The 24,004-nt window shown below is 42.7% G+C and overlaps 1 protein-coding gene across 1 annotated transcript in view; it reads left to right on the forward strand.

Moving 5' to 3' along the window:
• Positions 1-908: 908 nt before the first annotated feature.
• LOC115162974 (uncharacterized) overlaps positions 909-24,004 on the forward strand; it is a 30,784-nt gene continuing 7,688 nt past the window's right edge. The window contains exons 1-7 of the mRNA XM_029714524.1: positions 909-946; positions 1,045-1,077; positions 6,403-6,460; positions 6,716-6,858; positions 7,007-7,141; positions 8,432-8,669; positions 22,239-22,381. Coding sequence (XP_029570384.1) covers positions 922-946; positions 1,045-1,077; positions 6,403-6,460; positions 6,716-6,858; positions 7,007-7,141; positions 8,432-8,669; positions 22,239-22,381 — 775 coding nt within the window. The 5' untranslated portion in view covers positions 909-921. The remainder of the gene's footprint in view (positions 947-1,044; positions 1,078-6,402; positions 6,461-6,715; positions 6,859-7,006; positions 7,142-8,431; positions 8,670-22,238; positions 22,382-24,004) is intronic.

Consider the following 24,004-nt stretch of genomic DNA (forward strand, 5'->3'; position numbering starts at 1 on the left):
ATAAAATAAATAAATAAAAGTTCCCTTGCGACAATTTAGCTTTTGCAATGAGACCATTAAATATATTTAAGACAATGGTAGAAGAGAGTGTAGTTCTGTTCAGTTTGGACTTCAGTTTATCGCTAACCTTATCACAGGGACTTTGAAGCACTAACTTACATCATCTGCATGCTGATTCTTGGAATAAATTGACGATAGCAAAGATTCCATCTTTGACGAGGCCACATAAATGGAATAGGTACTAGCTAGCTTAATAGTTAATATTTGCGCGCTAGCTCTGCATATTCAGCTAGTGTGTGCGCGCGATTGACTGGATTAACCTCACGTCAGTTACTTTCATTGAGTGCCTTTCAGACAGTAGATACAACCTGTTACCTTGCCAACTAAGGAACTGGCAGTGGATCAAACCATTGTGAGGCAAAGGGTGGGGGGGTCGCAATCTTTTGAAACTTAAAAACGCGCTATTAAGTGTCTATAATCAGCACAATTGCTTTCATTGCGTATTATTAATATTATTTAAATGACATAGTTATGTTTCAGTGATATATTGGGGGGACAAATCATATTTTTCCCAGGAGGGGGGGGTCGTGTCCCCCCCCGGGATTTCCGCCCCTGGAATCACCCTTATGACATGAGTAACAATTAGGCGGAAATTAAAAAAATTGTTAGTTGAAATTGTTAATGCAGTAATTTTCACTTTACATTTTCACCAACTGAAACAGGGAAAGCAGGACCCAGCAAAATAATGACTCATACAACATATGAGTGAGAATGTGTCATCAAATGTATTTTGGGGAAAGCTTGGCAACTGGATATTGTTGTCAGGGGTGGTACTTGTAGATGTGGCTGAAATTGAGTACTTATCTCTGTGCATATTAGTATTTCATCTATGAATGAGACTGCTCTATTGAAAGAGTCACCATGACCACTCCACTACTGATGTTTGGTATGTGACCATCCCTATCAAACTCTGCACATTTGCTAGAATTTGTGTAGAACCTCTAGACTTCCTTTCCTTAACATTTGCTTTTTGAATTTGTACAGTTTGGCTGACTCTACCCTGCTACAATGCTCATGGTAAGTGGAAAGCACTATCTTCTCTTTCTTGCATCTGTTTGTATGATGGAAGTGGGGCCAGCTGTTGAGGTGTGGGCTACTATTCTGCCTCTCAGATTGACGTGTGTACAGTATACAGCAGAGATAGTATTGCAATGTGGGCTCCTCTTTGGTTATGATTAACCACAGTGGAACTTGTGAATTATTGTTCTTTGGGCCTGAGAATTTATGCATCATCAGGGATGAATTCATTTCTTCCCGGTACGGGACCTTTTTAATGGGCCTAATCATAGAATCCCTAGTATTTATGCGTCCACTCATGGGCGGCGTGTTTCAAATTTGGGAAGATAATGTTCAACATAATATAAAGCATTCCAACCACCTTCACATTTGCAGACTTATGTAAGAGCCTACTACTCCCGATGTGATCAGTGTATATACAGTTGAAGTCGGAAGTTTACACTTAGGTTGGAGTCATTAGAACTCGTTTTTCAACCACTCCACAAATTTCTTGTTGACAAACTATAGTTTTGGCAAGTCGGTTAGGACATCTACTTTGTGCATGACACAAGTAATATGTCCAACAATTGTTTACAGATTATTTCACTTAAAATTGAGTTTAAATGTATTTGGCTAAGGTGTATGTATGTTTATGGGGCGGCAGGTAGCCTAGTGGTTAGAGCGTTGGTTGGCGAAAGGTTGCAAGATCGAATCCCTGAGCTGACAAGGTAAAGATCTGTCATTCTGCCCCTGAACAAGGCAGATAACCCACTGTTCCTAAGCTGTCATTGAAAATAAGAATTTGTTCTTAACGGACTTGCCTAGTTAAATAAAGGTAAACTTCTGACTTCAACTGTATGTATACAGTCTCCTACACTACTTGTTTTCCCTTTTTCCAGTCAGAGGCATTCAGCCAGGTGTGTCTGCTTTTGGGTCTCCAGGAAATGGTCAGACAGTGGGTAGTTGTTTTTGTGTACTTTGTCCTGTTGTGTGACTTGTGCTTGGCCTCGGTGTCTGACTCCAGGAGGAAACTGGTTGATCCTTGTTTGGGATTTGAGGAATGTTACTAATGTACAGTTGAAGTCAGAAGTTTACATAAACCTTAGCCAAATACATTTAAACTCAGTTTTTCACAATTCCTGACATTTAATCCTAGTAAAAAGTCCCTGTCTTAGGTCAGTTAGGATCACCACTTTATTTTAAGAATGTGAAATGTCAGAATAATAGGAGAGAGAATGATTTATTTCAGCTTTTATTTCTTTCATCACATTCCCAGCGGGTCAGAAGTTTACATACACTCAATTAGTATTTGGTAGCATTGTCTTTAAATAGTTTTACTTGGGTCAAACGTTTCGGGTAGCCTTCCACAAGCTTCCCACAATAAGTTAGGTGAATTTTGGCCCATTCCTCCTGACAGAGCTCGTGTAACTGAGTCAGGTTTGTCTGCCTCCTTGCTCGCATACGCTCTTTCAGTTCTGCCCACATTTAGAAGACCCATTTGCGACCAAGCTTTAACTTCCTGACTGATGTCTTGAGATGTTGCTTCAATATATCCACATAATTTTCCTACCTCATGATGCCATCTATTTTGTGAAGTGCACCAGACCCTCCTGCAGCAATCACCCCCACAACATGATGCTGCCACCCCCGTGCTTCACAGTTGGGATGGTGATCTTCGACTTGCAAGCCTCTCCCTTTTTCCTCCAAACATAACGATGGTCATTATGGCCAAACAGTTCTATTTTTGTTTCATCAGACCAAAGGACATTTCTCCACAAAGTATGATCTTTGTCCCCATGTGCAGTTGCAAACCACAGTCTGGCTTTTTTATGGTGGTTTTTATGGTGGTTTTCGCCCTTGCTGAGCAGCCTTTCAGGTTATGTCGATATAGGACTCGTTTTAATGTGGATATAGATACTTTTGTACTTGTTTCTGCACTTTTCGCACCAAAGTACGTTCATCTCTATGAGACAGAACGCGTCTCCTTCCTGAGTGGTATGACGGCTGCTTGGTCCCATGGTGTTTATACTTGCGTACTATTGTTTGTACAGATGAACGTGGTACCTTCAGGGGTTTGGAAATTGCTCCAAAGGATGAACCAGACTTGTGGAGGTCTTGGCTGATTGCTTTTGATTTTCCCATGATGTCAAGCAAAGAGGCACTGAGTTTCTGGAATTTTCCATGCTGTTTAAAGGCACAGTCAACTTAGTGTATGTAAACTTCTGACCCACTGGAATTGTGATACAGTGAATTATAAGTGAAATAATCTGTCTAAACAATTGTTGGAAAAATTACTTGTGTCATTCACAAAGTAGATGTCCTAACCAACTTGCCAAAACTATCGTTTGTTAACAAGACATTTGTGGAGTGGTTGAAAAACGAGTTTTAATGACTCCAACCTAAGTGTAAACTTCCGACTTCAACTGTGTGTGTGTGTGTGTGTGTGTGTGTGTGTGTGTGTGTGTGTGTGTGTGTGTGTGTGTGTGTGTGTGTGTGTGTGTGTGTGTGTGTGTGTGTGTGTGTGTGTGTGTGTGTATGTATGTATGTATGTATGTATATTATTTCTTTGCACGGGAAGAATGTCCTTTTATAAACACATTTCATTCAATTCTACTGCACTTTATATGATTGGAGACAGAATATATTTTGTTAATAGGACAAAAAGTAGAGTAGCCTAATCTGCTGACAAACAGATCAATACGCTAACAATTCTCTGTGGCCAAATCATGCTTTCTGGTGTAGAAGCCTATTTTGAATGATTTTATTTATATCTGTATAAAAAGGAGTAGGCTAATTTAGTTACATAATATTGCCTATTTCATTTAATATACTTTAGGGGAAGCTTAGTTGAACCACATTGCATTTTGGAGCGTAGGCTATACCACCTGTTTTCAAGTTCATTCGCACATTTTTCATGCCTCTGACATTTGTTGTAATTATTGTGATAGGCTTATGTTTTACTGGTACAGTGTACCCTCACTATTTATTTTGCCAGGACGCTTTACCTATAAAATCAAATTGTGTTGGTCACATGCGCCGAATACAACAGGTGTTGTATTTCACCTTACCGTCACCTTACACCTTTCACCTTACAGTGAAATGCAGTTTAACAAAAACCGGATAAGAATAAGAAATAAAAGTAACAAGTAATTAAAGAGTAGCAGTAAAATAACAATAGCAAGACTATATACAGGGGGGTACCGGTACAGAGTCAATGTGCAGGGGACCGGTTAGTTGAGGTAATATGGACATGTAGGTAAAGTTATTAAAGTGACTATGCATAGATGATAACAAAGAGTAGCAGCGGTGTAAAAGAGGGGGGAGGGGGAAATGCAAATAGTCTGGGTAGGCATTTGATTATTGCCTTACACCTTATGTCCTCCAGATGCATAAAACGATTTGCCTTCCAGCAGAAGTCACTAATTGTCAATGGAGCAGTCTGCAACGCTATGTTGGGGATTCCGCAATAAGCAGGGATTGGCTTTACCATTTGGTGGTACAAACGGAAGTACACAGACTCCAGCTAGCTTTTAACTAGTTGAAAGCGAAGCATGTGTGTCAAGTACGACAAATGCGGGCTAGATATCTGGCAAAACAAAACGTATATGCAGCTGGTGGACATCTGGCAATACTTTTACCCCTGTGCATCGTGTACCTTACTTCCCTGACATGCCTCCTGAAAAAGAAAAGGCAAACAGAATGCAGTGGATCATGTTGCTTTAGAATCCTGCCTGTATAGGGATATGTGCAACCTATACTGAACAAAAATATAAAACGCAACATGTGAAGTGTTGGTCCCATGTTTCATGAGCTGAAATAAAAGATCCCAGAAATGTTCCATACGCACATAAGGCTTATTTCTAAAATTGTCTACAAATTTGTTTACATCCCTGTTAGTAAGCATTTCTCCATTGCCTAGATAATCCATCCACCTGACAGGTGTGGCATATAAATAAACTGATTAAACAGCATGATCATTACACAGGTGCACCTCATGCTGGGAACAACAAAAGGCCACTTTAAAAATGTGCCGTTTTGTCACACAACACAATGCCACAGATGTGGGAGCGTGCAATTGGCATGCTGATTGCAGGAATGTCCACCAGAGCTGTTACCAGATAACGCTTCCGTATTTCACTGAAAGAATAAACGTTTTGTTTTCGAAATTATAGTTTCTGTTTTTGACCATATTAATGACCTAAGGCTCGTATTTCTGTGTGTTATTATATTATAATTAAGTCTATGATTTGATAGAGCAGTCTGACTGAGCGGTGGTAGGCAGCAGCAGGCTCGTAAGCATTCATTCAAACAGCACTTTCCTGCATATGCCAGCAGCTCTTCGCTATTAGAACATCCAATAGTCAAAGGTATATGAAATAGAAATGGTATAGAGAGAAATAGTCCTATAATAACTACAACCTAAAACTTCTTACCTGGGAATATTGAAGACTACTGTTCAAAGGAACCACCAGCTTTCACATGTTCTGAGCAAGGTACTTAAACCTTAGCTTTTTTACATGGCACATATTGCACTTTTACTTTCTTCTCCAACACTTTGTTTTTGCATTATTTAAACCAAATTGAACATGTTTCATTATTTATTTGAGACTAAATTGATTGTATTGATGTATTATATTAAGTTAAAATAAGTGTTCATTCAGTGTTGTTGTAATTGTCATTATTACAAATATGTAAAAAAAAAAAAGTTGAATAAAAATAAATAAAAAACGGCCGATTAATCGGTATCGGGTTTTTTTGTTCCACCAATAATTGGTATCGGTATTGAAAAATCATTATCGGTCGACCTCTACTACTGGCTGTGTGGTTTATGGAGTGATGGGGATATTAAGCTTGATTTTAACGTTTTTGAATTCAAATGACTTATATGGAGCTGCATAGACCTTTAGGAAGTGCTAACTGGAGCTATAGATAGCATTGCTTCCTGACAATAACTTATTCAACTTCAGTCACCGTATCGGCAGTTGTAAAATGTGATTTTAAACAATACAACATTTTACATTTACATTTTTTACATTTAGCAGACGCTCTTATCCAGAGCGACTTACAGTAGTGAATGCATACATTTCATACAAATTTTCTGTGCTGGCCCCCCGTGGGAATCGAACCCACAACCCTGGCGTTGCACACACCATGCTCTACCAACTGAGCTACAGGGAGCTACTTTTCTTTGTACTGTAAAGCGATTTACAGTTCCAATATTTTCTTAGTGAGCGTTTTGCAACTATCACGCTTAGATTAATAGCCTTCCTCATGACCTGAGATGACTTTTCACAGAATACATAGCCAGTGCTTTGTCTTGATGTGGGGATGTTCCACATTTCACAGGGCAAGTCAATCCTTTTGGAGTTCCAGTCTCTGCACATGCTGGGAAGTTCTACGACACGTGAGTATAGCAAGTACCCTTATTATCTGTGCTCTGGGTAGAAGCTGCCCTTGGGCCCAGATCTTTAGTGGGGATACTGACCTTAGATCAGTGTTTAGGGGCAACTTCATCCTACTACCTTTCTTTAATTAAGATGTGTCAGCATGATGTGACTGTATGTGTGAGCATTGTGACTCCACTCTATGTCTAGTATATGTGCTGCACATAGATATAGCAAATGTCCTGTAGACATGAAGATGAGCCTCTGCCTTTCAGGTCTCCCAGAGATCACCTCTGCGACGGGCTGAATTATATCGCTCTAGATTACACTTGCTGTGAAAAAGAACTACATGAAGGGGCGGGGCTGTCCTGCTGTGGAAACAGGGCCTTCAACCTCATCCAGGCTTCCTGTTGTGAAGGTGAGCTAGGAGACGTGCCTCTGTCTAGCAGTATCCCACTGCATCTATTCACTCAAACCTGGTAACTGGGTTGAAAACATTATTTTCTCAGCATCTCCCAAGTTTGAATTGGTATTTTGTGTGTTTATCTGCCATTCAACCGATGCAGGTCAGCTGACTCTGAATGTGAGCCAGCTGGTGTCAGATTGCTGTGGTTCTAGGGCCTATGATCCACTCAACCAGCTGTGCTGTGACTCTCAGATCCTGACCAGGACCCAACCCCATTCCAAGTGTTGTGGAAAAGGTGAGTGATGACAGGTCTTTTGAGGCCTTTGCTGTCATCATTGGGAAGAATAATACAACTACATTAAAAGGCATACAAATAGGTGGTGTCAGTGTGTGCATTTTAGACTTGGCTCGCCCCATTGAGGTCTGTCTAGTCTGAAAGCATTTTGGGAGATATTTCCCAATTCTCTCAATTCTCTCATTATGACAACCTAATTTCCCACCTGCACCCAGAGCTCACACTAGGTGCTTAAAGTACTTGAATTTGGCACTCTGAAATTGAAGTACTGGAAAAGCTTGAAAAATCGGACATTTTCTTAAGTTAGTAGTTGAAAGGTCATTTAATGTAAATTAGAAAAGAACAGAATGATCAAATAGGTTGATATGAAAAATGTGTTGGTCTTGCGAATTAATTTCCAGGCAGACAACCCAGTTTTATTTCCTCACGTGTTTCGTGGTCTGGCAGCGCACAATTGGCCCAACGTCGTCCGGGTTTGGCTGCCATTGTAAATAAGAATTTGTTCTTAACTGACTTGCCTAGTTAAATAAAGGTTAAAAAAATGGAAAGGAAATACAAAGACAGAGGAAGCATTGAAGCAAGCAGGGAGAGAGGTTAGTAGTACAGTGGTTCCCAAACTTGGGGTCCGGGACCCATGTGGGGTCTCCTAAAATTTAAATAGGGTCCCCTGAGAGAATCTTTAAATCTTATTAAACCCATTAATTTGTTTCTTCAAATGGGTATAGAAAACATTTTAGAGTCAACTAAGGGCATTTTACACTGTTAGAATTCACTTTCATGTCATTATGTGTTGGGACAGCCTGTGGGACCAAACATTTTGCTAAATATAAAGACAATTTAAATAAAGACAATTTTATATCATTATCATCATGTTCAATGAACAAAAATATAAATGTATCATGCAATTTCAAAGATTTTACTCAGTTACAGTTCATATAAGGAAATCAGTCAACATCCTCATCACTGGCTTAGCACTCCTGTGTGTAGTAAATAAGTAGTGAAACACGTATTATTGAGTAGAACTTGTAAGGTAGTGATGAATAGTAAGTTAATGGTGATATACTGTCATCTGATGGCGACTAGAAACAATTGCATGATAGGAACAATTAAATGGACGGTCCTTGAAAATACATACTGGTGCTTGAAAGTCCTTGAATTTGACTTGCCACTGTCTGCACCTCATGGCTTCTATGCTCACTTACTCCCCTTCACAATAACAAGCTTGTAACACTTGAGCACTTGAGTGCTTTAAACAGTAAATCTGATCAATTGTTATTACCTGTCCCACAGACCTTTACGATGAAGACCACGAGCTTTGCTGTGGAAAAGTCCAAGGAAGGAGGGTCCTGACCAAAATGTCCAGTCACCACCACCTGTGCTGTGGAGACCACCAGTTTGACCAGCGAAGCCACTGCTGCTGCATCGATTCTGAACCACTATCTCCACAGCCTCTCAATGCAAGCTGCTGTGTATCATCAGGGTCTAATGTTTCTCTGCACTGGGCAATTGCTCAGAAGTCTCCAAACTGGTAAGGTTGCCTGTGGCCTTCAACCATATACTGAACCTCATGTCTCACTTTCTTTATTCAATCATTTCATTAACAGTCAGGTTTTAAAATAATCATTTTGATGTCCTAAAGCAACAATGGGGGTGGCATCCGTTGCTTTATTTCCCTTGTGGGTTTATGCTTTTGGCCTAGGCTTTGAATGGTCTGCCAACAACAGACACGGCGCCAGGACTCTTGCTCTCTCGGTGTTAAGGGGGAGCTTGACCAATACGCGGGGTGCTAAGAAAATTGTCGATTTTCATGACTTCAGAGTTAAGTTCTCGTTTTTTTTCAATAAAAGCAGATATGACACACAGCACATTTGAGATAAATGTAGCGGTCTTTATTACGTACCACAGGAGAACCAAGAAATTAAGAGCGACACCACGGCTGTCTTTTTGGCCTATGTCGATCTGCAATAGTCTTGTGAAAAGACAGGACAGGAACACAGTCTCCAATGCACCATCTGACAAGTTGTTCCATATGTAACCGGTGCTGTACTGCACCGCTGTAACTCTGCGTGGTGTGTGGTTGATTGAGACTATAGATGTGGACTTTGAAGATCAGGGTGTTTTAATGAAGCAGAATTCACTCTCTGCATCCTGCATCCAAAAGAAAAGAAAACATTTGTAGAGCACATATGTTCTGCGAATCGTCACCTCCTTCTACAACAGATGCACAATACAAGGGACTGGGATCATTCAAGGAGCTAGCCATCGTTCACACATACAATAGCCTGCTAATACCTTAGCTAGCTATTAACCACATGTTGAATTCAGAATGTTGATACCATCCTAAAAAGTACAATTACATCTTAACAATACCATCCACTTATTAGTAACCTCTAAATATACAGAGGGAAAAAAGTATTTGATCCCCTGCTGATTTTGTACGTTTGCCCACGGACAAAGAAATGATCAGTCTAATTTTAATGGTAGGTTTATTTTAACAGTGAGAGACAGAATAACAACAAAAACATCCAGAAAAACATCACACATTTTATAAATTGATTTGCATTTTAATGAGGGAAATAAGTATTTGACCCCTCTGCAAAACATGACTTAGTACTTGGTGGCTAAACCCTTGTTGGCAATCACAGAGGTCAAACGTTTATTGTAGTTGGCCACCAGGTTTGCACACATCTCAGGAGGGATTTTATCACACTCCTCTTTGCAGATCTTCTCCAAGTCATTAAGGTTTTGAGGCTGATGTTTGGCAACTCGAACCTTCAGCTCCCTCCACAGATTTTCTATGGGATTAAGGTCTGGAGACTGGCTAGGCCACTCCAGGACCTTAATGTGCTTCTTCTTGAGCCACTCCTTTGTTGCCTTGGCCATGTGTTTTGGGTCATTGTCATGCTGGAATACCCATCCACGACCCATTTTCAATGCCCTGGCTGAGGGAAGGAGGTTCTCACCCAAGATTTGACAGTACATGGCCCCGTCAAATGATGCGGTGAAGTTGTCCTGTCCCCTTAGCAGAAAAACACCCCCAAAGCATAATGTTTCCACCTCCATGTTTGACGGTGGAGATGGTGTTCTTGGGCTCATAGGCAGCATTCCTCCTCCTCCAAACACGGCGAGTTGAGTTGATGCCAAGGAGCTCCATTTTGGTCTCATCTGACCACAACACTTTCACCAGTCGTCCTCTGAATCATTCAGATGTTCATTGGCAAACTTCAGACGGGCATGTATATGTGCTTTCTTGAGCAGGATACCTTGCGGGCGCTGCAGGATTTCAGTCCTTCACGACGTAGTGTGTTACCAGTTGTTTTCTTGGTGACTATGGTCCCAGCTGCCTTGAGATCATTGACAAGATCCTCCTGTGTCGTTCTGGGCTGATTCCTCACCGTTCTCATGATCATTGCAACTCCACGAGGTGAGATCTTGCATGGAGCCCCAGGCTGAGGGAGATTGACAGTTCTTTTGTGTTTCTTCCATTTGCGAATAATCGCACCAACTGTTGTCACCTTCTCACCAAGCTGCTTGGCGATGGTCTTGTAGCCCATTCCAGCCTTGTGTAGGTCTACAATCTTGTCCCTGACATCCTTGGAGAGCTCTTTGGTCTTGGCCATGGTGGAGAGTTTGGAATCTGATTGATTTCTTCTGTGGACAGGTGTCTTTTATACAGGTAACAAACTGAGATTAGGAGCACTCCCTTTAAGAGTGTGCTCCTAATCTCAGCTCGTTACCTGTATAAAAGACACCTGGGAGCCAGAAATCTTTCTGATTGAGAGGGGGTCAAATACTTTTCGACATGCGTTTTTCTGTATTTTTTTGTTGTTATTCTGTCTCAAATAAACCTACCATTAAAATTATAGACTGATCATTTCTTTGTCAGTGGGCAAACGTACAAAATCAGCAGGGGATCAAAATACTTTTTTCCCTCACTGTACAACATTATTCATGAACAAAACACTGTATGACTTTATGCTTAAAAGAATCAAACTTTTCTGAAGACGCCAGAAAAAGCGTGCCTACCTCTCATAGTGCATCAAAATGATCTGAGCACGAGCACGCAGGGCAAAACGTAAGTACACACTCCCCTACTCCCAGGATGCAGGCATGCATAATAACAAATCAACATGACATATTAATATATGAACCTGGGCTCGATCCAGGGACCTTTGCACACATCAACAACTGACACCCACGAAGCATCGTTACCCATCGCGCCACAAAAGCCGCGGCCCTTGCAACGCAAGGGGAAACCCTACTTCAAGTCTCAGAGCGAGTGACGTCACTGATTGAAACGCTATTAGCGCGCACCACCGCTAACTAACTAGCCATTTCACAAATCAAATCAAATGTATTTATATAGCCCTTCGTACATCAGCTGAAATCTCAAAGTGCTGTACAGAAGCCCAGCCTAAAACCCCAAACAGCAAGCAATGCATGTGAAAGAAGCACGGTGGCTGGGAAAAACTCCCTAGGAAAAACTCCTGAGAAAGGCCAAAAACCTAGGAAGAAACCTAGAGAGGAACCAGGCTATGAGGGGTGGCCAGTCCTCTTCTGGCTGTGCCGGGTGGATATTATAACAGAACATGGTCAAGATGTTAAAATGTTCGTAAATGACCAGCATGGTCAAATAATAATAATCATAGTAATTGTCGAGGGTGCAACAAGCACGTCCGGTGAACAGGTCAGGGTTCCGTAGCCGCAGGCAGAACAGTTGAAACTGGAGCAGCAGCATGGCCAGGTGGACTGGGGACAGCAAGGAGTCATCATGCCAGGTAGTCCTGAGGCATGGTCCTAGGGCTCAGGTCCTCCGAGAGAAAGAAAGAAAGAGAGAAAGAGAGAATTAGAGAGAGCATATTTACATTCACACAGGACACCGGATAAGACAAGAGAATACTCCAGATGTAACAGACTGACCCTAGCCCCCCGACACATAAACTACTGCAGCATATATACTGGAGGCTGAGACAGGAGGGATCAGAAGACACTGTGGCCCCATCCGATGATACCCCCGGACAGGGCCAAACAGGCAGGATATAACCCCACCCACTTTGCCAAAGCACAGCCCCCACACCACTAGAGGGATATCTACAACCACCAACTTACCGTCCGAAGACAAGGCCGAGTATAGCCCACAAAGATCTCCGCCACGGCACAACCCAAGGGGGGGGCGCCAACCCAGACAGGAAGACCACGTCAGTGGCTCAACCTACTCAAGTGACGCACCCCTCCCATGGACGGCATGGAAGAACACCAGTAAGTCAGTGACTCAGCCCCTGTAAAAGGGTTAGAGGCAGAGAATCCCAGTGGGAAGAGGGGAACCGACAAGGCAGAGACAGCAAGGGCGGTTCGTTGCTCCAGCCTTTCCGTTCACCTTCACACTCCTGGGCCAGACTATACTTAATCATAGGACCTACTGAAGAGATAAGTCTTCAGTAAAGACTTAAAGGTTGAGACTGAGTCTGCGTCTCTCACATGGGTAGGCAGACCATTCCATAAAAATGGAGCTCTATAGGAGAAAGCCCTACCTCCAGCCGTTTGCTTAGAAATTCTAGGGACAATTAGGAGGCCTGCGTCTTGTGACCGTAGCGTACGTGTAGGTATGTACGGCAGGACCAAATCGGAAAGATAGGTAGGAGCAAGCCCATGTAATGCTTTGTAGGTTAGCAGTAAAACCTTGAAATCAGCCCTTGCCTTAACAGGAAGCCAGTGTAGGGAGGCTAGCACTGGAGTAATATGATCACATTTTTTGGTTCTAGTCAGGATTCCAACAGCCGTATTTAGCACTAACTGAAGTTTGTTTAGTGCTTTATCTGGGTAGCCGGAAAGTAGAGCATTGCAGTAGTCGAGCCTAGAAGTAACAAAAGCATGGATTAATTTTTCTGCGTCATTTTTGGACAGAAAGTTTCTGATTTTTGCAATGTTACGTAGATGGAAAAAAGCTGTCCTTGAAGCAGTCTTGATATGTTCTTCAAAAGAGAGATCAGGGTCCAGAGTAACGCCGAGGTCCTTCACAGTTTTATTTGAGACGACTGTACAACCATCCAGATTAATTGTCAGATTCAACAGAAGATCTCTTTGTTTCTTGGGACCTAGGACAAGCATCTCTGTTTTGTCCGAGTTTAAAAGTAAAAAATTTGCAGCCATCCACTTCCTTATGTCTGAAACACAGGCTTCTAGCGAGGGCAATTTTGGGGCTTCACCATGTTTCATTGAAATGTACAGCTGTGTGTCGTCCGCATAGCAGTGAAATTTAACATTATGTTTTCGAATGACATCCCCAAGAGGTAAAATATATAGTGAAAACAATAGTGGTCCTAGAACGGAACCTTGAGGAACACCGAAATGTACAATTGATTTGTCAGAGGACAAACCATTCACAGAGACAAACTGATATCTTTCCGACAGATAAGATCTAAACCAGGCCAGAACTTGTCCATGTAGACCAATTTGGGTTTCCAATCTCTCCAAAAGAATGTGGTGATCGATGGTATCAAAAGCGGCACTAAGATCTAGGAGCATGAGGACAGATGCAGAGCCTCGGTCTGACGTCATTATAAGGTCATTTACCACCTTCACAAGTGCAGTCTCAGTGCTATGATGGGGTCTAAAACCAGACTGAAGCGTTTCGTATACATTGTTTGTCTTCAGGAAGGCAGTGAGTTGCTGCGCAACAACTTTTTCTAAAATTTTTGAGAGGAATGGAAGATTCGATATGGGCCGATAGGTTTTTATAATTTCTGGGTCAAGATTCGGCTTTTTCAAGAGAGGCTTTATTACTGCCACTTTTAGTGAGCTTGGTACACATCCGGTGGATAGAGAGCCGTTTATTATGTTCAACATAGGAGGGCCAAGCACAGAAAGCAGCTCTTTCAGTAGTTTAGTTGGAATAGGGTCCAGTATGCAGCTTGAGGGTTTGGAGGCCATGATTATTTTCATCATTATGTCAAGAGATATAGGACTAAAACACTTTAGTATCTCCCTTGATCCTAGGTCCTGGCAGAGTTGTGCAGACTCAGGACAATGGAGCCCTGGAGGAATACCCAGATTTAAAGAGGAGTCCGTAATTTGCTTTCTAATGATCATGATCTTTTCCTCAAAGAAGTTCATACATTTATTACTGCTGAAGTGAAAGCCATCCTCCATTTGTGAATGCTGCTTTTTAGTTAGCTTTGCGACAGTGTCAAAAAGAAATTTCGGATTGTTCTTATTTTCCTCAATTAAGTTGGAAAAATAGGATGATCGTGCAGCAGTGAGGGCTCTTCGATACTGCACGGTACTGTCTTTCCAAGCTAGTCGGAAGACTTCCAGTTTAGTGTGGCGCCATTTCCGTTCCAATTTTCTGGAAGCTTGCTTCAGAGCTCGTGTATTTTCTGTATACCAGGGAGCTAGTTTCTTATGACAGATGTTTTTAATTTTTAGGGGTGCAACTGCATCTAGGGTATTGCGCAAGGTTAAATTGAGTTCCTCGGTTAGGTGGTTAAAACCTGTTTAATCTAGGGGGCAGTATTGAGAATTTTGGAAAAAAATATGTGCCCATTTTTAACTGCCTCCTACACCAACTCAGAAGCTAGAATATGCATATTATTGTTCAGGTTTGGATAGAAAACACTCTGAATTTTCTAAAACAGTTTGAATGGTGTCTGTAAGTATAACAAAACTTATATTGCAGGCAAAAACCTGTGAAAAATAGATTTAAAAAAAATTGAATTTTGTGACTGTACTACTTAGTGTTATTGTTTTATAGATACCATAGTGAGAAAGGATTCAGTTCGCAACTCCTAAGGCTTCCACTAGATGTCAACGATCTTTAGAAAGTTGTTTGAAGCATCTGTGATTAATACAGACCGAATTAGAATGCTTACAAGTTGACACGTCATCACTTCATTTTTTGCGCCTGCGCATAAATCTGAGAAGAGTGTCTTTGTCATAATCGTTTATTCTAGACACTTGATAGGTTGTGTGAAAATATTACTGATGTTTCACGTTAAAAATGGACCAAAAGATTAATGCTAAACAACGTTTGACATGTTTGAACAAACGTAAATAGATTATTTACTAGGTTTTCTTTAGCTTTTCGGCGTGACTTTACACTGCCCACCTCATTTTGTGGGAGCCTACTGAACGCTAACTATTTGGACATAAATTATGAACTTTGTCAAAAGAAACCACATTTGTTCTGGACCTGGGATCGCTGGCAGCGCCTTCTGATGGAGATAATCAAAGGTAAGGGGATATTTAGAATGTTATTATCGATATTAGATGATGCTAATGCTAACTGTATAGCTTAGCTTAGCTTATAGTTTAGCTTATGTTGTTAGCATAGTACCCAGTTTATTGCAAAATGTGATTTCCCAGTAAAGTTATTTTGAGATCTGGCCATTCGGTAGCAATTACGAGATGATAATATATTATTCTTTGAATGACAATATTATAATTTACCAATGTTTTCGAATAGTAATTCCGTGATTTGTAATGCTGGATTCACTGGGAGCATTCGAGCCGAAAAAAATTCTGAATTTCACCGCGACTGTAAATGCTGTTTTTGGATATAAATATGAACTTGATGGAACTAAAAATGCATGTATTGTATAACATAATGTCCTATGAGTGTCATCTGATGCAGATTGTCAAAGGTAAGTGCATAATTCTAGCTAGTTTTCTGTCTGTTGATGCCCTTCTTTGAATTGGCTAAACATTACACGCAGCTATTGTCAATGTACTCTCCTCACATAACCTAACTTTATGCATTCTCCGTAAAGCCTCTGAAAATCGGACAGCGTGGTTAGATTTAGGAGATATATCTTTCAAATGGAGGAAAATAGTTTGATTATTTGAAATGATTACTCTTGCAGTTTTGAATTCCCCGCCATGGTCACATGACAATGAATCCCAATACCGGGATAAGATCCTGCCCCCTGGCCTCAACAGGTTTTAACTGATTCTTGTCCTCTGACGTCCTTGGGTAGGCAGAGGGAGTCTGGAAGGGCATCAAGGAATCTTTGGGTTGTCTGAGAATTTATAGCACGACTTTTAATCTTCCTTGGTTGGGGTCTGAGCAGATTATTTGTTGCAATTGTAAACGCAATAAAATGGTGGTCCGATAAACCAGGATTATGAGGAAAAACATTAAGATCCACAACATTTATTCCATGGGACAAAACTAGGTCCAGAGTATGACTGTGGCAGTGAGTAGGTCCAGAGACATGTTGGACAAAACCCACTGAGTTGATGATGGCTCCGAAAGCCTTTTGGAATGGGTCTGTGGACTTTTCCATGTGAATGTTAAAGTCACCAAAAATTTGAATATTATCTGCTATGACTACAAGATCCGATAGGAATTCAGGGAACTCAGTAAGGAACACTGCATATGGCCCAGGAGGCCTGTAAACAGTAGCTATAAAAAGTGATTGAGTAGGCTGCATAGATTTCATGACTAGAAGCTCAAAAGACGAAAACGTCATTGTTTTTTTTTTTGTAAATTGAAATTTGCTATCGTAAATGTTAGCAACACCTCCGCCTTTGCCGGATGCACGGGGGGTATGGTCACTAGTGTAACCAGGGGGTGAGGTCTCATTTAACACAGTAAATTCATCAGGCTTAAGCCATGCTTCAGTCAGGCCAATCACATCAAGATTATGATCAGTGATTAGTTCATTGACTATAACTGCCTTGGAAGTGAGGGATCTAACATTAAGTAACCCAATTTTGAGATGTGAAGTATCACAATCTCTTTCAATAATGGCAGGAATGGAGGAGGTCTTTATACTAGTAAGATTACTGAAGCGAACACCGCCATTTTTAATTTTGCCCAACCTAGATCGAGGCACAGACACGGTCTCAATGGGGAAAGCTGAGCTGACTACGCTAACTGTGCTAGTGGCAGACTCCACTAAGCTGGCAGGCTGGCTAACAGCCTGTTGCCTGGCCTGCACCCTATTTCATTGTGGAGCTAGAGGAGTTAGAGCCCTGTCTATGTTCGTAGATAAGATGAGAGCACCCCTCCAGCTAGGATGGAGTCCGTCACTCCTCAGCAGGCCAGGCTTGGTCCTGTTTGTGGGTGAATCCCAGAAAGAGGGCCAGTTATCTACAAATTCTATCTTTTGGGAGGGGCAGAAAACAGTTTTCATCCAGCGATTGAGTTGTGAGACTCTGCTGTAGAGCTCATCACTCCCCCTAACTGGGAGGGGGCCAGAGACAATTAATCGATGCCGACACATCTTTCTAGCTGATTTACATGCTGAAGCTATGTTGCGCTTGGTGACCTCTGACTGTTTCATCCTAACATCGTTGGTGCCGACGTGGATAACAATATCTCTATACTCTCTACACTCGCCAGTTTTAGCTTTAGCCAGCACCGTCTTTAGATTAGCCTTAACGTCGGTAGCCCTGCCCCCTGGTAAACAGTGTATGATCGCTGGATGATTAGTTTTAAGTCTAATACTGCGGGTAATGGAGTCGCCAATGACTAGGGTTTTCAATTTGTCAGAGCTAATGGTGGGAGCCGTCGGCGTCTCAGACCCCACAACGGGAGGAGCAGAGACCAGAGAAGTCTCGGCCTCCGACTCGCTTAACGGGGAGAACCGGTTGAAAGTTTCTGTCGGCTGAATAAGCGACACCGGTTGAGCATTCCTACAGCGTTTCCCTCCAGACGCCATGAGAAAGATGTCCGGCTGCGGGGACCGTGCGAGGGGGTTTATACTAACGTTACTATCTGTACTTGCTGGTGGCACAGACGCTGTTTCATCCTTTCCTACACTGAAATGACCCTTGCCTAACGATTGCGTCTGAAGCTGGGCTTGCAGCACAGCTATCCTTGCCGTAAGGCGATCGTTCTCCTGTATATTATGAGTACAACGACTGCAATTAGAAGGCATCATGTTAATGTTACTTAGCTTCGGCTGTTTGAAGTCCTGACGAACCATGTCCAGATAAAACCTCCGGGGTAGGAAAGTTGAATGAAAAAAAAAGTTGAGTGAGGGAAAAAGTAAAAATATACGGTAATGAAAAAGTAAAAACCGTCAGGTAGCAAAGTAAAAACGGCAACAAAAACGCACAGCAGCGTAAACAAGTCTGCAAGTTGTGACCGGAAACAGGAAACTCAACACACCCTGTTCACATCGGTTACATATAGACAGTAAATACGACAGGTTATGTATGCCCGCAGGCCTCTTGCCTAAGCACTCCCTAGGTGCCTTCCCCTTCCACCCTGGGAACAAATGAAACAGAAAAGTACAAACAAGTTCAATAAATCAAAACAGTCCTTTGGACATAAACATATCTCCGCAGGACCGCTACAAAATACTTAATGAAAACCTGTCTCTCAGCAACATAGGACATACTAATCATCTTTCTGAGAAACAACCAACATATGATATAACCCTCAGCTTTATCTGAGAAACAACCAACCCAGGATATAACCCTCAGCTCTATCTGAGAAACAACCAACCCAGGATATAACCCTCAGCTCTCTTCTGAGAAACAACCAACCCAGGATATAACCCTCAGCTCTATCTGAGAAACAACCAACCCAGGATATAACCCTCAGCTCTCTTCTGAGAAACAACCAACCCAGGATATAACCCTCAGCTCTCTTCTGAGAAACAACCAACCCAGGATATAACCCACAGCTCTCTTCTGAGAAACAGAAGACTGGCTTATATAGCTGGAGAAGGAGTCTAATGGGATACAGCTGTATCGTGACGAGGGGGCGGGGTCAGCTCCAATCTGCAATGGGGCTGACCAATCAGCTGCTTAGGGGAATCCAGGAAGCCATTTCCTAAAATACACACATACAAATACACAAACCACAACACAGAAACTGGGGATCATAACACTCACATAACGTAGCCTAACTGCGCGAACACCTCCAACACACACACACGTGCACGCTGCCAGGGATCAAATGCCGACCGCATTATCTACCAAGAGAATTCTCTTCGATCATAATCACAGTCGTGTATATTCCCCCCCAAGCAGACACATCGACGGCCCTGAAAGAACTTCATTGGACTCTATGTAAACTAGAAACCACATATCCTGAGGCTGCATTTATTGTAGCCGGGGATTTTAACAAGGCTAATCTGAAAACAAGGCTCCCCAAAATCTATCGGCATATCGATTGTGCTACCAGGGCTGGCAAAACCCTAGACCACTGTTATTCTAACTTCCGCGACACATATAAGGCCCTCCCCCGCCCTCCCTTCGGAAAAGCTGACCACGACTCCATTTTGTTGCTCCCAGCCAATAGAAAGAAACTAAAACAGGAAGCTCCCGCCCGGATTCCACGCTTCAAGATTGCTTTGATCACGTGGACTGGGATATGTTCCGCATTGCGGCGAACAACAACATTGACGAATACGCTGATTCGGTGTGCGAGTTTATTAACAAGTGCATCAGCGATGTCGTACCCACAGCGTCTATTAAAGCATTCCCAAACCAGAAACCGTGGATTGATGGCAGCATTTGCGCAAAACTGAAGCGCGAACCACTGCTTTTGATCATGGCAAGGTGACCGGAAACATGACCGAATACAAACATTGTAGTTATTCTCTCAGCAAGGCAATCAAACAAGCTAAGCGTCAGTACAGAGACAAAGTGGAGTCGCAATTCAACGGCTCAGACACGAGAGGTATGTGGCAGGGTCTACAGTCAATCACGGACTACAAAAGAAAAACCAGCCCCATCGCGGATCACGATGCCTTGCTCCCAGACAGCCTAAACAACTTTTTTGCTCGCTTTGAGGACAATACAGTGCCACTGACACGGCCCGCTACCAAAACCTGCGGGCTCTCCTTCACTGTAGCCAACGTGAGTAAAACATTTAAACGTGTTAACCCTCGCAAAGCTGCAGGCCCAGACGGCATTCCCGGCCGCGTCCTCAGAGCATGCGCAGACCAGCTGGCTGGTGTGTTTACAGACATATTCAATCAATCCTTATCCCAGTCTGCTGTCACCACATGCTTCAAGAGGGCCACCATTGTTCCTGTTCCCAAGAAAGCTAAGGTAACTGAGCTAAATGACTATCGCCCTGTAGCACTCACTTCCGTCATTATGAAGTGCTTTGAGAGACTAGTTAAGGATCATATCACCTCCACCCTACCTGACACCCTAGATCCACTCCAGTTTGCTTACCAACCCAATAGGTCCACAGACGATGCAATCGCCATCACACTGCACACTGCCCTAACCCATCTGGACAAGAGGAATACCTATGTAAGAATGCTGTTCATCGATTACAGCTCAGCATTTAACACCATAGTACCCTCCAAACTCGTCATTAAGCTCGAGACCCTGGGTCTCGACCCTGCCCTGTGCAACTGGATCCTGGACTTCCTGACGGGCTGCCCCCAGGTGGTGAGGGTAGGTAACAACATCTCCACCCCGCTGATCCTCAACACTGGGTCCCCACAAGGGTGCGTTCTCAGCCCTCTCCTGTACTCCCTGTTCACCCACGACTGCGTGGCCATGCACGCCTCCAACTCAATCATCAAGTTTGCAGACGACACTACAGTGTAGGCTTGATTACCAACAATGACGAGACGGCCTACAGGGAGGAGGTGAGGGCCCTCGGAGTGTGGTGTCAGGAAAATAACCTCACACTCAATGTCAACAAAACAAAGGAGATGATCGTGGACTTCAGGAAACAGCAGAGGGAGCAGCCTCCTATCTACATTGACGGGACAGTAGTGGAGAGGGTGGAGAGTTTTAAGTTCCTCGGCGTACACATCACAGACAAACTGAAATGGTCCACCCACACAGACAGTGTGGTGAAGAAGGCGCAGCAGCGCCTCTTCAACCTCAGGAGGTTGAAGCTTGTCACCAAAAACACTCACAAACTTTTACAGATGCACAATCGAGAGCATCCTGTCGGGCTGTATCACCGCCTGGTACGGCAGCTGCTCCGTCCATAACCGGAAGGCTCTCCAGAGGGTAGTGAGGTCTGCACAACGCATCACCAGGTGCAAACTACCTGCCCTCCAGGACACCTACACCACCCGATGTCACAGGAAGGCCAAAAAGATCATCAAGGACAACAACCACCCGAGCCACTGCCTGTTCACCCCGCTATCATCCAGAAGGCGAGGTCAGTACAGGTGCATCAAAGCGGGGACCGAGAGACTGAAAAACAGCCTCTATCTCAAGGCCATCAGACTGTTAAACAGCCATCACTAACATTGAGTGGCTGCTGCCAACATACTGACTCAACTCCAGCCACTTTAATAATGGAAAAATTGGATGTAATCAATTTACCACTAGCCACTTTATATTATATAATGTTTACTTATCCTACATTACTCATCTCTTATGTATATACTGTATGCTATACCATCTACTGCATCTTGCCATCTTGATGTAATGTATCACTAGCCACTTTAAACAATGCCGCTTTATATGTTTTCATACCCTACATTATTAATCTCATATGTATATACTGTACTCTATACCATCTACTGCATCTTGCCTATGCCGTTCGGGCATCACTCATTTATATATTTTTATGTACATATTCGTATTCATTCCTTTACACTTGTGTGTATAAGGTAGTTGTTGTTAAATTGTTAGGTTAGATTACTTGTTAGATATTACTGCATGGTCAGAACTAGAAGCACAAGCATTTCGCTGCACTTGCATTAACACCTGCTAACCATGTGTATGTGACCAATAAATTGGATTTGATTTGATTTGGAACAGAATGGCTGGTTATTAACTTTTACATATTTCTTTTTATTTAAAAAAGAATAATACTAAAATGCTTGAGGGGGCTTAACTGGGGCTAAGCAGATTTGTGACGTGGCTATAGCCCCCCCTAGCCCCGGTGTAGTGCCGTGTCTGGCCAACAACCACATTGACACTGTGATTATTAAAGTGGGCACTTTAATTGTAAACCTTTGTCTGTAGAAGAAGAGGGGGTTGGAATAGTTAGAAACATGATGGTGGATTATGTTTTTTAACATGATTTTTTTTAAACTATTCTTGTATGTGTATTTGTGTACATTATGTTTGTTTATGTGTCTTTATGTGCATGTGTTTGTATTGCATCTAAGTGTGTGTTTCTCTCTCTCTCTCTCTCGCGCTCTCCACATGCCTCCAGTATGCCTGGGGAGAAGCCTTGTGGTCTAGATGCCTGTTTCAACCCAGCAACAGAGCGTTGCTGTGTGAACCCTAGCTCTCACCAGGGTCAAAGTTACTCTCAGGACCAGGCCTGCTGGGATGGAACACTCAGCCACACCCCATGTAAGACAGCACAAGGTGCCCTGCTAGTGTCTGTATGTTTGTGTGTTTCAGAGGAGGCTGGTGGGAAGAGCTATAGGAGGACAGGCTCATTGTAATGGCTGGAATGGAATAAATGGAACGGTATCAAACACATCAAACATATACAAACCACATGTTTGACTCGGCTCCATCTATTCAATTCCAGCCGATACAATGAGACGGTCCTCCTATAGTTTCTCCCACCAGCCTCCTTTGGTGTGTATGTACACTGAGTGTACAAAACATTAGAAACAATTGCTGTTTCCATGACAGACTGACCAGGTGAAAGCTATATTCCCTTATTGATGTCACTTGTTAAATCCACTTCAGTCAGTGTAGATAAAGGGGAGGAGACAGGTTAAAACCTCTGAGATGTCAAGTCCCCCGTTTAGGGGACCTGCGTGGTTCTGGTACCGGTTCCGACCGACAGGATGTGAAATCTGAAACCACTTGAAGCTGGGATGTCCCTCCTATCATTTCATTCTGTCTTCAGAATGTCCGTCAACTCCTGTCTAAACCCTATGTCACAGCCACTGACAAAGCACATGCCTGCAATCCTTATATCGTAGCTCAGCAGTAGAGTGGTTTCAGAGATTAATTCATATCCATCTGTGGCGTGTATTCATGGATGCCAAGGGAAGCCAGGCTTCCCCAAAAAATTTACCAGTAAACAATTTATCTTTAGTCTCTCTGTGTTTCATAATTTTCCTTAACCCTTGTGTTGTCTTATGGGTCAAAATGACCCACCACTATGTTTAACAGCAGAGAAAACCCCCTAAATTATATTTTTTCAACTTGAAATTTTATGACTTTTCCTAGAGTGACCCCAACAGCAGTTCTCTCTCTGTGGATCTAGCCCCAAGAAGTTCTGGACAACGGTTAAAGACCTGAATAATAAACCTTTCCCGTCACAGCTGCCCATGTCCCTTAAAGTTTATGATGTGGTTGTTACTGACAAGAAGCACATGGCTGAGCTCTTTAATCACCACTTCATTAAATCAGCATTCCTATTTGACTTAGCCATGCCTCGTTGCCCATCCAAAATGTTCTCATCTCCCACCCCTTCTAATGCAACTAGCCCTGATGCTCCTCCCTCTTTTTCCCCTGCCCCTCTACAAAGTTTCTCCCTGCAGGTGGTCACTGAGTCCGACGTGCTAAAGGAGCTCCTTAAACTTGACCCCCAAAAAACATCTGGGGCAGATGGTTTAGACCCTTTCTTCTTTAATGTTGCTGCCCCTATAATCGCCAAGCCTATCTCTGACCTCTCTCCTCTCTGGGGGGTTCCCATTGCTTGCAAGGCAGCCACAGTTAGTCCTTTATTTAAAGGGGGAGATCAAGCTGATCCTAACTGTTATAGGCCTATTTCTATTTTGCCCTGTTTATCAAAAGTGTTTGAAAAACTTGGCAATAATCAACTGACTGGCTTTCTTGATGTCTATAGTGTTCTCTCTGGTACGCAATCTGGTTACCGCTCAGGTTATGGATGTGTCACTGCAACATTAAAGGTCCTCAATGATGTCACCATTACCCTTGATTCTAAGCAATGTTGTGCTTCTATTTTTATTGACTTGGCCAAAGCTTTTGATACGGTAGACCATTCCATTC

This window comes from Salmo trutta, chromosome 26 (assembly GCF_901001165.1).
Source record: "Salmo trutta chromosome 26, fSalTru1.1, whole genome shotgun sequence".
Classification (NCBI taxonomy): Eukaryota; Metazoa; Chordata; class Actinopteri; order Salmoniformes; family Salmonidae; genus Salmo; species Salmo trutta.